General features: G+C 34.8%; 1 protein-coding gene and 1 long non-coding RNA gene across 41 annotated transcripts in view; one reads left to right on the top strand and one right to left on the bottom strand.

Moving 5' to 3' along the window:
* PTPRD (protein tyrosine phosphatase receptor type D) overlaps window positions 1–14,701 on the top strand; it is a 510,118-nt gene that overhangs the window by 253,942 nt on the left and 241,475 nt on the right. For 21 of the 40 annotated variants that reach the window (XM_035309873.1, XM_035309872.1, XM_035309868.1 and 18 more), the window contains exons 3-4: window positions 9,677–9,822; window positions 14,113–14,254. In XM_035309873.1, coding sequence (XP_035165764.1) covers window positions 9,677–9,822; window positions 14,113–14,254 — 288 coding nt within the window. Of the gene's footprint in view, window positions 1–9,676; window positions 9,826–14,112; window positions 14,255–14,701 lie in introns of all 40 variants that reach the window. The other 19 variants (XM_035309866.1, XM_035309856.1, XM_035309852.1 and 16 more) reach the window with 1 other exon arrangement.
* LOC118156092 overlaps window positions 6,722–14,701 on the bottom strand; it is an 11,731-nt gene continuing 3,751 nt past the window's right edge. The window contains exons 2-3 of the long non-coding RNA XR_004746151.1: window positions 10,945–10,947; window positions 6,722–6,875 (exon numbers count right to left, since the gene is read on the bottom strand). This is a non-coding gene — a long non-coding RNA (uncharacterized LOC118156092). The remainder of the gene's footprint in view (window positions 6,876–10,944; window positions 10,948–14,701) is intronic.

Below are 14,701 nucleotides of genomic sequence, written 5' to 3'. Positions count from 1 at the left end.
CATTGAAAAGGAGTGTCAGCTCTCAGTTACCAAATAATTCATATGCAGTCTGCAGACTGCGTATTTGAAAAAGAAGCAGTAGAGAGCTTTGAAGCGGAATTTCCTTTCATTACATTAGTGAATATGACAAGGTTATGTAATGTTCCGGGGGGATGAAGTGGTGCACGTCACTAACCTTTTAGATTCAAGAGGCTTTATGTTTTTCATTTGCTGCTGGAAGAAGGCTTAGTACTGGATTAGCTAGCAAATTCCTCTTTTTAACTCAGGTAGATTAATCCACAGCCAGATTCCACATATAACATATATGATAAATGTAACCTATACATAAACATTTGTCATTATTTTGTTTTATATGAAGCATTTGAACATGTGGTGGTGTTTAACTTAAAGGCATACGTGCACTTGGGCTAAATTTGCAGTTTTCATTGTTTGTATTTCATATAGGCATTAGAAAGATAAAAAAGAGAGCTCTTACCCTTCTAATGCATTTACCATATCATGGTTAATTAATGTTATGCCTTCATCTTTCAGTGCTCAACTTAATCAAACATTAAAAACAAGCATTTCTATTCTCTTTTCTTAACTAGCATAAACAAGGGTGTTTCTGTGAGAACAACTGAACATGCACTGGGGAAAATAAGGGAAGATGCAGACAGAAATTTGTAAAACCATTCTATTTTCTGTATTGATATATAGAAGGGTTAGAGCTTTTAAGAGATGTATCAGTTATGTAGCACTGGTGCTTAAAACTCTTAAGTCTCTTGGGGCTTGAAGGTGAGAGGAAACAGGGTTGAGCTTTGCGATCGTTCACATTTGCAGAGGAGGCTGGCCTAGATGAGCCATCAGCCCTGGCTTCCCTTCATGCTGGGTGTAATAGGCAATAGTTGCTGCTGAGTTTCAGTTCTACAGTAAGTGTCCCAGTAATTTGTCATGAAACTAAGAAATAATTTTAATGGAAAAAGAAGAACAAAATATTCTTCAGCTTACCTAGAGAATGAGCATACTGGTCTACAGTATTATTATTATTATTATTATTTCACATGTTTTTCATGTATCTTCTTAGTATTTGTGAAAGTCTTATTTCACCCCAGTTATTATAAACTCTAGATGAGTTTGGGGTGCGGAGGGGGAGTGGGAAGAGATTATGTTAGCTGGCAAATAAATGTGTGCTCCCATCTGTGCTGGTTTGTATTCCTGCCATGTCCCTAGAGCTCAGATAATGTCTGTATCTAGAAAAGCATGCATAATCCACAATGAAATAAACTGGTACCAGGGTCTGTGCAGCCTAGAGGTACATATTAGGAATGTGCTATTTTAACTTTAGACTGTTGGAAAATGTAACCTACCTATTCCAGTTGTAAGACATTACTTTCAAGTGTGCCATCGGATTCTATATTTCAGGCAAGAATAGACTCTATGGCCAGCCTAGTAAACTGGTGTTGTGCATTGCAGAAAAGTTGAAAACATAAGGACAGGATTGACTTACCGTTTTCCTTGAGAGATCACCAAGTCAAAATCTTGTTTTTTGATCTGCTTACAAAATCTGTAGGGTGGGTATGTTCTGGCTAAATGAAGGCAGGGGAACTAGAGGTAACTGGTAAATTAAAAACAAAGCAAAAACAACATAAAATATAAATAAATAATAATAATAATAAACAAACAGGCTTTTTTTTCCATAATTAAACAATTATGAGTGTTTTTGTTTCTAGAAGAATACTTCTGAGTGTTTTTGTTTCTAGAAGAATACACACGTAGCAAAAGGAAGGTGGGTGATAAGCATTTTAGTTCTATTGTAAAGCTTTTGTTTTTAAGCTTTTTGTTTTTAATGTTGTTTTAAAGGAGGAGTTTTTAAGTTGTGGAGCCTGTAAATTGGAACACCTTAGTTTCCTTCACCCAGGAAGAAAACTCAGAAGCATGTGTTTGTTTATAACTACGAGTAATTTTTGTAAACCAAATGGATCAAGGTCTTCAGCTGGAATTAGCCGGCATATCTGGATTATGTTTAATAGTTCAAGGATCAAAAATTGGTAATTTCCATTCACAGGTTAAGAAACGTATTCAGCTGCGCTGGGTATGATGACATTTGAAGATTGCGTTGTCGCAGTTCTTCATGTTGAAGGATGTGAGGATGATGCAGTTTTAGGCTGTTTATTGTGAGAAACAGGAGAACTTCAGCAGATTGTGACAGACAGGAGCCTTTAGTAACATACCGGTTGGTAACTTTGAGATTTCTTAATGCAGATTTCATGAATGCAAATCCTCACTTGTCCTTATAGAAATAAAAGCCCAGTTAAATTTCTTACATAGCCAATTTGCAGGTACATTGTATGTGCAGGTTAGAATTAAGGCAAAATTATTGCTTATAACAATGATCAGTGTAACTAATGTCACAAATCATGATTAATGAGTAAATTAGCAGTGAATGTTGTAAATGAGTATGCTTTGAAAATTATTTTAAAGACATAAATGAGTGCAAAAAGCTCTTCTGTTAAATATTGTGCTTATATATTATAGCTTTTTAGAATATTAGCTCATAGAGGAATTGTGAAAAGAACAATAGCTCAAATAATTTGCAATATGGCATTAAGCTGAAATTATGTGCAACATTTGCCTATCCGTGTTTATCATAGTTATATTTTGCTTTTTAGGAAAGAAACCTTCATCATTATTGAATTTAAACCAGTCTGTAGCCTGCTTATTACAATATTTAGCAGTTACTGATAAGTCAGTGGGTCACAATGAATATATATATATATTTCCTTTGTTTTCTGCATCAGAATTTTCTGAGTGTGTAGTTTGTAATGGAAAGAATGACTTAAAAATTTCTAACTAGGAATGAGTCACATATCCAAGTGAAACCAGACCAAGTATCACAGAGGGGTTCTATAACAAGTGACAGTGATTCTTGTGATGGTGTGTGTAAACTACCGCAAACTGCAGGGACACCTGCCGCACTGTATTGTTTGTTCTGCAGTCAGAAGCATTTCTGAGTGTCAAATGAAAAGTTTCCTTGGGAACAGTTGTGACTGTAGCGTCTTCCAGATTTTATTGCTAAGTCTTCACAAACAAAAGGACTCCTGAAACATCAGTTTGTGATAATTTACAAGTAAATAGGGGAGTTTGAAAAAAAAAAAATCTAAGCTTTTTTTTTTTTTTTCCCTTATGTTGTTGTTATTTCATTCACACATACTATGAAGGCTGACAAAGGACATGAAATGAAAATCCTTGAATACTTTTATTCAGATTTCTGAAAGTATTGTATATTTCACAAATATGAAAATATGATAAAGTTTAATTGTGAATTGAATTGCAGTATGCTAGGACCTTCCGTACACACGAAACAGAGAGTCCAGAAACAGACCTGTGTTAAGGTCTGCATTCCCTATGTATCTTGTCAACAGTAGGTCCACATGCTGAGCTTGCAGTGCTGATGCTGCAGACCTCCCTTTTCTTTTAAAAAAGTGAAGTCTTATTTTCATATTCATCTGTTAGAGGATTTATCTCCATAAAAGAGTCTCTACTCTAGAATAGCTCTCAGTTGCTAAGAAGGGGGCTGCATTTAAAAAGCATTTTGTCAGATATTTTATTTGAATGCTGAGGAAAAATGTAATATGTCCTTAAAGAACAGCACAGGGTGTAGAGGAGTATAATTAGAACAATTAGACAATTCCATAACCTTATAAATATGAATTAGTTAATTCCATTCACTTCTTCAGGATTGTACTTAAACTTATGAAAGGAAAATGTTACAAAAGAATCAAGGGATATCTTATGCTCATGGAAAGGTATGAAAAAGTTCTAATCCAAATCAGTTATGTTAGTGTCATGTGAGAAATGCATTTTCTGGGGCCTTGATATAGAAAAAAAAGGCAGATTCTTTCTGGTTGGCAGTATGTTTAAGTATGTTTAAGGTGATCTAACAATAAATTAAATTTTGCTTCATTTTTTAGGCTGTAATTTGCAACAGTTCAAAGGCTGTTACATGAGTTTCTGAGTAGCCCTAGCAAAAAGTGGATAAAAAGCAGTAGGGGCAGGAACTCTCAGGCCTTTAAAGGGAAAGCTTATGATTACTCTGCGTACTTCGCAATTACAGAAGTCTTCTGCTGTACAGATTTTGCTTGTCAAAATATCAACATTCAGTATCTATACAAAGATCTGGGAAGGCACTAATAGATGAACAAGCTGAAATAAACCAAAGCTGCGTTGTTTATGTTTAATATTGTTGTAATTTTGATGACATTCACAAGAAAGTTTGGAGTAAGAACAGAAATATGAGTATCTGATTTTAACTGAATTTTACTTTTTTTACTTTAATTTTGCTACTATTATTTGAATTGCAGCTTTATTGAAAAATGACCAGAGTTTCAATAGTGCTGAGAGGCTGTCAAATGATAGTTGATAACCTATTGGTTCTGATTTTTTTTTGGCAGATTTAGTTGCAGTGGAAGATTCCCATATAGATTGTTACTGAGCTTAATGAAGTGTGCTGGAGAGAGTGTCTTTTGGACTCGGCACCTATGTTGTTAAGGGAGATTGAAAATAGTTGTCAGTTCTCAATCAAAATTGCCCTTATGTTAATAAGCACAACTGTGTGTGCACTGTAATTGTATTTGCTATTACAGTCACTAGCAGCTTATGTCAGATTCAATGTCAAGAAACTGACAACATTAATTGTGGAGCTAATTTGTGTCAAATGTTAATTAACAACCTTTATAAAGATAACGGCAACAGGTACTACTTTTCATTTTTGGTTCTGTCTGGGCATGATTTCACATACTCCTACACTGATGATAGTCAGTTTATATGTAATGAGATGAACATATTGATTGAATAATGAAAATATGGATCTCATGTGCTCATAGTCCTTCTCCACGGCTGGCTGGCTACTATCACCGTAACCATTGTTATTCTTCACGTACCAAACAAAACCAAGTTAGCTCTTCAGCCCTATTTCTGCAGCTTCACTACCTATTTACTGCTCTGCAGAAGATAATAAGTAATTTTCAAAAGGAGGCATATCAGTTTTAGTCCTTTTTCAGATTTTCCCAGTCCTAGATGACTGGGAAAACTAGCTAGACAACTAGCTTTATCTCTTCCACCAGTTAGGTTTTATAGAAAATATACATTTTCAAGTATACTGCCATGTAATACTAGATAAACAGTGTTGCAATTTTCAGAGTTTTGGAGGTGGAGCTTTTGTTGTTGTTATTTGCTTGCTTGTTTGTTTTGTTTATTTCCAGTTTATCAGCAATGAGAAAGGCAAATTGTCTTGCAGTATCAATTAGTGCAAGCTCTGTTGCATTTGCCTGAATTGCACTAATGGAGGACATGTCTCAGAATGTCTAATAAGAAAGAAAGAGATTCTCCTTTATTGGTCTTCTTTTTAAAATTAGTATTATCATGAAACAATATATTGCATATGAGGTAAAGCATGCCAACCATGGATATTGGCAATTAGGCAAAGTCCCTGGTGACCAGAAAAAATGAAACATCACTCCCATTTTTAAAAAGGGAAGAAAGGAAGACATGGGGAACTACAGACTGGTGAGCCTCACCTCTTTTTCTGGCAAGATCACGGAACAAATCCTTTTGGAGGCAATGTTAAGGTACATGCAAGACAAGGAGGTGATCTGGGACAGCCAGCATGGCTTCACTAAGGGTAAATCGTGCCTGACCAATCTGGTGGCCTTCTATGATGGAGTGACTGCATCAGTCAACAAGGGAAGACTGACTGATATCATCTACTTAGACTTCTGTAAGGCCTTTGACAGGGTCCCATTTGGCATCCTAATCTTTAAATTGGAAAGATACGGATATGAGTGCTGAAACATCCGGTGGATAAGGAATTGGCATGATAGCTGCATGCAGAGAGTGGTGGTCAATGGTTCTATGTCCAGGTGGAGAGCGGTGATGAGTGGTGTCACTCAGGGGTCTGTCTTGGGACCTTTGCTTTTCTATATCCTCATCAATGACATAGACAATGGGATTGAGTACGCCCTCAGCAAGTTTGCACAGGACACCAAGCTGAGTGGAGCAGTTGATAGCAAAGAAGGTGGGGATGCTGTTCAAAGGGACCTGGACAGGCTGGAGAAGTGGGATCGTGTGAACCACATGAGGTTCAACAAGTCCAAGTGCAAGGTACTGCACCTGGGTCGGGGCAATCCCAGATAGGAGTACAGACTGGGAGAGGAACTCATTGAGCCCTGTGGAGAGAGACTTGCAGGTTCTGGTGGACAAAAAGCTTGACATGAGCCAGCAGGGCACGTTTGCAGCCTAGAAGGCCAACTGCATCCTGGCCTAACACAACAGGGTGGTGGCCAGCAGATCGAGAGAGATGGTTTTCCTCTTCTACTCTGCCCTTGTGGACCCCCACTTAGAGTACTGCGTCCAGGTCTTGGGGTCCCAGCACAAAAAGGATGTGGAGCTCTTAGAATGGGTCTAGAGGATGGCCACAAAGATGATCATACAACTGAAGCACCTCTCCTATGAAGAGAGTCTGAGAGAGCTGACAATATTGAGCCTAAAGAAGAGAAGGCTCATTGTAGCATTAAAGCTGGCTTATAAAAGGGATGGAGAAGGACTCTTTACACAGTTAGATAATGACAGGACAAGGGGGAATGGTCTTAAACCAAAAGAGGATAGATTTAGAATAGACATTAAGAGGATTTTTTTCACTGTAATGGTAGTGAGGCACTGGAACAGGTTGCCCAGAGAGGTTGTGGAATCCCCATCCCTGGAAGTGTTCAAGGCCAGGTTAGATGGGGCCTTGGCAAACTTGATCTAGTGGGTGACATCCCTGTCTATGTCAGGGGTTTTGGTGTTAGATGATCTTTTAAGTTTCCTTCCAAGCCAAGCCATTCTATGATTCTATGATTCTATGATTCTATGACGATGATGATGATGATGATGATTGGCATAGACATAAAACCTAGTAGCAGAATATGTTTGTTTGCTGTTTTTCAGAGCTGGTTTAATATAGTTTGTCACACTTTTTGTTTCTTGCTTTTCATTGCTTTTATTTTCTTTGTTGTTTAACTATTTGAAGTTCTCCTGAACTTCAGATAGTTAAGCTAAATGTTTAAACCCTGGTAATGCATGGTAAAACTGGCAAATTTTCCAAAATGGACATTATCTCTAATAAAGTAAGTTATTTTATTTATGTTGAGTTTATGAATTTGCCAGTCTCTGAATGAACCATATATTTAGAATTAAATATATGAATTAAATGAATCATGTATTTGGAATTAAAGAACCTGTGAGCTGATTAACTTACCCACACAGTGTTTTTCTTTTGTTGGTTTGAGGTTAAACAATGAATTTGCAAAATGTCAAAAAGAATAAAAAGAAAATGACTGTATCAGTTTTTTCTTGATGGCACACATTCACAATTTGTGCCACAGAATATCTGATTCAGTCATGTCTGTGCATATCAGAAAGCTGAGTTAATACATGTGTGGAAAAGAATTTAAGGCTAGGAGTTTGGGTGAAACCCAGATGGTGAAACCCAGATGCTCTTCATCAGAATATATTTCTGTCTTTTCTGTGGTCCAAGCATAAAGCCTGTGAGTGGGGAAAGGATTTTTAGTTTCCTTGCTCTGTCTCTGAGTTTCATTCATTGTGTATTTGGAGATTCTTTATCACCAGCGATGTGCTTTTGTAAGTTCCCCACAGCAGCACTAGTGGCACACTGTTTTTCTGTGCTCAGACTTGCTATTGAACTTTTTTCAGGTATTTTGTTTGTTCTCAGTGAATACGTAGAGTTCAGTGGGCAAAATTATCACAGCAGGTACTTTATGGAGGTTTGAGCATTCCGAAAATTTGAAAACACAGTTATAACAATTTTGTCTCACATCTCTCTTTAAGAAGAAAGGGTGTGGTTTTTCAAATATGTAACATTTTTACAGTTTTTTATTATTTTATTTTATTTTGTTTTATTTTATTTTGTTTTATTTCATTTTATCTTATCTTATCTTATCTTATCTTATCTTATCTTATCTTATTTTTATTTTTATTTTTATTTTTATTTTTATTTTATTCTTTGTTAGTGGTATGTTGCACCTTAGGGGTCAGGTATTTGTGGCGATTGTGCATGCCCCATCCCTGGAGATGTTCAAGACCAGATAGAAGGAAGACCTGGACAACCTGATCTTGTGGGTGGCATCACGGCCCATAGCAGTGGGGTTGGAATTAGATAATCTTTAAGGTCTCTTCCAACCCAAGCCCTTCTATGATTCTATAATATTTAATATAGCAACATAACAACCTATTGAGTCTTTTTTATAGTAATGGCTACAACTTATTTTCTTGGCATTTAAAATAATTTCAGGATTTCCACCAGTGTTACATACATACACACTTGTAGTCTGCTGGGGTTTTGACATTTAAATAAACATCCTGACAAGAAATGTTGCCTGTAGAAAGGCAAGTTCAGCAGAATAACAGTTAGACAGACATAAGAACTGAACAACAGCAACTCCAAAACAAAAAACTATTACAATACTGTACATAGCCGCCATGTACATAGGTGCATAGGTACGTAGCCACCAGTTCTAAGAGAGTGAAGACAACAAGAGAGACTGAGAACAGAAAGTGACTGTTGAAAGTTGAAAAGGAGAGCAGAAATTAGTTGCAGCAGTTGCTGCAGAGCAACTACATATAACAGCTTACAGCTGAAGACAGACCACAAAGCCAATACCTGTGACTTTTTGTTGTTGTTTGTTTGTTTTATAATTTAATAACTCTAAATACTCATTTCATATCATTCAAATCAGCATCTTCAAGCGTACTGGATTGATAAAAACTGCTCAGCTAAGAAAGAGAATGATGTAAATATATACACGAACTCTTCAACATCTCTGAACTATGGTTAGACATTATCTCAGTTTTTACATTGATTTTTCAGAAGTCATATCTCATGTCGGTGTAAGTTTGACAGTTTTATTTCACCAGAAGTTTGATACATTAAGTTTAATTATGTTCTAACAGAAAAGGAAGGTAAAAGAATAATTAATAAAAATGTCCTTTCCTACTTTTGAAATTTCTCCAGTTCTCTGTCTTCTTCTGTTCCTGCAATAGTTGCATTTTTTTTCATTTATTTATTTATTTATTTTGACAGAATGGAATAATGTGGGAATGAACAGGAATTATATTTGAAGCTGTGCCCATGCATATACCTCTCTTCTGTTATAGTCCTTTATGCGTAGACTCTTAATACATAGGCATTTACCTCCCCACTGCAAACTTACAAATGTTTTCATAGAATTTCTCCTAAATGTAACTGATTTTAATGGCTTAAAGGTGGGAATCTTGCTTTCATGACATCCTATGATCATAACATCAAGTCATGAATCATGATCTTATCTGAGTTGTTTGATGAGCTCATTTTACAGCAGAAGACAAATTGGATTTTTTGTTTATACTGGTGATAAAATATAATGTGTGATCTTGCTATTTTGATGATATCAAATTTTTCATTTTCATATAAATTTACTAGTAAAATCTGTAAGTACTTTCCTGACCTTTTAGTTATTTCTCAATGCTTGTTCTTGCAGGTGAATGCTATTATCAAAGAAACAAAATATTTTATATCTTTCTTCATTTTGAAGTCTTGGCATGACTTATTTTTCATGGGTGCTGCTTAGATTAATGCTTTTGTTTGTTTGTTTATTTGTTTTAGCACCACCAAAGTTTACAAGAACACCTGTCGACCAGACAGGGGTTTCTGGAGGAGTCGCCTCATTCATCTGTCAAGCCACAGGAGACCCAAGACCTAAAATTGTCTGGAACAAAAAGGGAAAGAAAGTCAGCAATCAGAGATTTGAGGTATTAGGTCCATTGTTCTGTTCCTCTGAAAAACATAAATTCCAGTCTCACTTCTAATCCTAATATATGTGCTCTATTATCAGTGATTAAACAAAATAGCAATGACCATTGGGAATAATCTAGTGGGAGCAGTTTTGTGCAGGTTTCATTTTGCAAACTAGTTATAAATAGCACTGTTAAACGGAAAACTGCTGCTGCTGCATTCTAAACCAGCATGATCTAACTAGCATGCTTCAGTTCACCCTGCAAACTTTTCTATAAAGGAGATGGGGAAAATTATTTGACCTGTGATTATTGTCCCCAGAGAGTAAGCCACCTCCGTCTGTGGCAGTGTTCACCAAGCAGACCTAGCCTACTATGGCTTCTGCTGCCACAATTGCTTACCACTATTGCAGAGAGAGATGAAAGGGACATTATATTTCCCGCTGCTGCAGAGGAAATATAAAAGTTGTTTGCTTTTGATTCTTTTCTTAACAATATCCTTGGGAAAAGCTATAGAGAAAGTTGTTTCCTCTCTTTCCACAACCTTCAATTAAAGGAAACAGTGAAGATAATCTGTTCAAAGGATACAGGTTCTTTGGGGAAATAAAACAACAAATAATATTCCCTCTTTTAGTGGCAGGAGCAATTGATATCAAATATTATGTGACCTTTAACATGAAGAACAAATTCAGAAAGTGGGAGAAGGCATGTATAATGGATAGCAAACTGGGGCTGATAATGTATAACTTCCCTTGTGCCTCTTCACTGTTTTCACTGTTAACAGGTGCATCAAGAAAACAACTGTTTGGCAAAGGACTAATTTGTGTATAAAACAGTGACACACTTTTTGAGTGAATATTCTAAAATATATGTATAAAATGTTGAATGAATATTGAAGTCTTCAGTGTTCATTTTTAGTAGTTTTGGGGAGTATTGCTTGGGTTTCAGTTTAGACTTGTGCCAGTAGAAAAGAATTGCATTCCTTGCACAGACTATTTTTTTTTTATTCCTTCTTTTGTTCAAAATGTATTTTGCAGCATGCAAAGGCTATCAATTCCTTTATTAACTTATTTAGTTATTAGCTTGCATATTTACCACAATATTAAAATATATATATATTAAATTGAATGTAAAAGTGACCTGCTCGTTCCAGGAACCATTTGTTCCTTACAGAATATATGCAGAGCTGTAATTGGATAGAGGGGTTAAGATAGAAATGTTATCATAAAATCTACATAATTTATCCCATCCTGGTCACAAAATTTTCATTCACATTGAGTCTTAAACACTGAAAGATTGGGCATGTACATGTTTACTGCGATGGCTGAGTTTTATTTTGCATTATGTTGTGTTTTACTTGATTCATATATTGTTTTCTGTGTGACTATATACCTGGTTTTGGGGAGAATAGGTAAACATACGTCTGTTTTATTTCCATTAAAATATTGGAATGCAACGAAAAAAAAAAAAAAGTTTTAAATATTCCGTTAGTGAAATACTGAACAAGCTGTATAGTCAGGTAAGATGGAATGTATTTCAAAGAAATAGAAAACCAAGTATATTATATTTTTTATTATAATCCTTGAGCAGAATGCTTATAAAATATCCAAATAAAATACAGAGCACATCAACATTATAAGCACTTTTATATCTCATTAAAAATCAGAGCATTAATTCACATTGTAGAATCTCAGAATAACAACAGAGTAACGGCAGAAATTAGATTCAAAAAACACATAAGGCATCTCTGGGAAACAAGAAAAATCTGAGATGGTCAACTATACCAATAGGAAAATAATTGGTTGGTCTTTTTTCCTTTCCTTTTTTTTTTTTTTTTTTTTTGGGTGGTGTGTTAATTTTTATTTATGTATTTATTAGATTAATTTTTTGTGTTTCTCCCTGAGTTTGATAGCTTAGTAATAGGGAACATGAAAAGGTTTTACCTGACCACTTGTCTTTATAGAAGCCTAATGGATACAGTTGGAAGAGATTTCAAGTGGCTATCTAATCCATCTTCTTTCGCAGAGATGCTGAGGCTTACTTTATTATTATTATTATTATTATTATTATTACTATTAGTTTTTAAATGAACTTTATAGCCTTGTATAGATTAATGTGAATCTTGACATTTTTTTCTCATGTCTAATTTGAAATTTTTGCTGGAACTTAATGTACAAAGTAATTGTCTTGTCTAGTAATATAAGAACAAATAGTTTATTCCTTTCATCTTGACAGTGAACAGGTTTTTATTTGAAGATTATTATCATAGAATGTGGAATGTTCTTGCTCATTGGATAATTCTTAAAATTGATTATTGCTCAAACAGTTAGTGAGTGTGACACACCACTTCTAAAATTAAAGGTTAAAACAACCCATTGTGGGACTTTGCTATTAATCTCTCATTTCTCATTTATATTGCTTATATATATTCATTTACATGCTATGAGTGAATGTGATATGGGAGGATTCTTTCTCTCCTCTTGCTTCAAATAAATCCGATTATACAACATAGAAGGATAAACAAAGTTACTGAAATGTCTTGCTAAGAGGAACTTAAAGAGAGATAGAGTAGGGATTTTTATTTATTTATTTATTTTTTAATACTATGTTTTTTTTGTTTTAATCTACCTCAGTGTAGATTAGTGTGGGAGTGTGAGGAATTAACCATCTGTGGAGAATACATCAGAGGAAAACTAAATTTATTTTATGATGTGTATTTTGGAGATACCAAACTTGAGACTTAAACTTGGCAATATTTTTCCAGTGCAAACTGCTGCAATTGTTTTTGCTGGTCATCCAGCTAGACTTATTTAGCATTCATATTTAAAGAAGAATGATGATTAATTTTAAGTATAATGACTGGGAGTATTTGGATCCTATACTTTCATTTTTATTTGCAAATAATCTCTCTGTATGCTATTGAGGACTGTGAAATTTTCCTTTCATTCATAAATATCAATTTATTAAGAACTCTAATTACTATTTCCTTTGCATTGAGGTCAGATGGAGGTTTTTTGTTGTCTAGGTTTCCTTAGGGCAATGGCTTTACTTAAAGAACAGGGAAAAGTGATTTGGCCTGTGGACTATGGAACTGGTTTTTTTCTCAGAAAAAAAAAAAAAAAGAAAAAAAAAAAAAGATTACATATTTCCATTTAGATTTCTTCCGTATATAAGAAGAAACTGAGCATTTTCTATAATGAATATGGAAAAATAATGGGGTAATCATGATAAATTAATCATAATTCCCAACTCTGTACTGTTCTTCATACTCTCAAAAAGACTAGAAGTCTAATAGATTATTTGATTATAAATTATTCGTACAGACTCAAACATATAAGCAAAAAGGCATATATGTAAATTGTTTTTTTTGTGCATATTACGTGTGATTATAGCCACATATATTAATTATTTTGGAAAAAAAAAAAAAAAAAAAAAAAAAAAATAATAACAACTAATATATTAGTCATATCAAGATTAATAAGTCTTGGTAAGTACCACTGACCTGAGTGCTAACTTATTTTACTGACAAAGAAATTAAAGGAAAAATAAATAATTAAATAGATTACTATTATTATTTAATTATAAGGAAGCCTTTTCCAACATCTGGAGTGCTGCAGTACTCACCAATATCTGATGTGATTGTGACTGCAAAACATGAAGGAAATAATTTCATACTTTGCATGTAAATATGAATATTTATTGTGCAAATATTACAATTTCAAAACTAAACCTGAAAGTTTAGCCTAATTATTTAGTCTTTTAACTGCTACTTGTGTTCTAATTTTGGAGCACTTTTTGGATAAATTTACTCACATTCCATGGGCTGAATACATAACTAAACTTAGTCCTATCTTGTTCAGAAATTGCCAAGCTTTTTGCACTTGTGAAGTGTAAGAGTGAAGTGTACTTTGTGAGCAGGTTGAGAATACAGCCTGCAGCAGTACAAATTAATGTAACTGGCATAAAAAGGCAAAGTCCAGAAGATAAAAGAATGAAGGGAGACTGGTGATTGACTTTGGGATAAAAGAGCATGAAGTTACAGATTACGTCTGGATTTTTTTGTTCGTTTGTTTGTTTGTCCTGTCCATTCTTGAAACTTTCTTAGAGTAGCTATTGAATGTTTACTGAAGAGCAGTGTATGTTACACAGCATTGCCAATATTCCCGCCTTTGCTGAATCTGTCCTGGTATGTATATTTGAAAAAAAAAACTGGTTCTCATGTCACAAATACTGACAGGTCATGCACAGATTAATGGAGGGATAGACATTTGTAACAACATCTGTGACAGCTGTTGTTTCCTTCTATAGGTAATAGAGTTTGATGATGGATCTGGATCAGTTCTCAGAATACAACCACTGCGCACGCCACGAGATGAAGCTATTTATGAATGTGTGGCTTCTAACAGCGTTGGTGAAATAAGTGTGTCCACGAGACTCACAGTTTTACGTGGTAAGTTCTTTTTCAACATAACTAACTTACTGTTAGATTATTGTAAAAGGGAGGTTTCACTCCAAGAAAATTAATTGCACTTGTTTTCATATGGGTGTTACTATAATTCTAATTCTGTTAAATAGAAACTATTTCATGTAACACTTTAATACCTTATATACCGGATTTTTGACCATAGACTGGTAATGACAGAGTAGACTGAAGAAAATAAGTAAAGCAGGAATCTCTTGTGCATAACTGGTTACGTACGTTAGTTACTGAGTGAAAAACAATGTTTTATGAATTCATCTATCTACATCTTAGTGGTGCTCTGGGTAGCTTAGCTTTGTATGATGAGCACTTACGCTGAAATTTCTCCAATTAACAGTGACCTTGAAAAAATACACAAACAGTATTTAGATGAGATTAATTAAACAGCTACAAAGTTTTTCCCCCAATCTATCACAA

The sequence above is a fragment of the Oxyura jamaicensis genome, chromosome Z (genome assembly GCF_011077185.1).
Source record: "Oxyura jamaicensis isolate SHBP4307 breed ruddy duck chromosome Z, BPBGC_Ojam_1.0, whole genome shotgun sequence".
Lineage (NCBI taxonomy): Eukaryota > Metazoa > Chordata > Aves > Anseriformes > Anatidae > Oxyura > Oxyura jamaicensis.
Note: the sequence above shows the minus strand (reverse complement) of the source record. Positions and strands in the feature narration are given on the sequence as shown.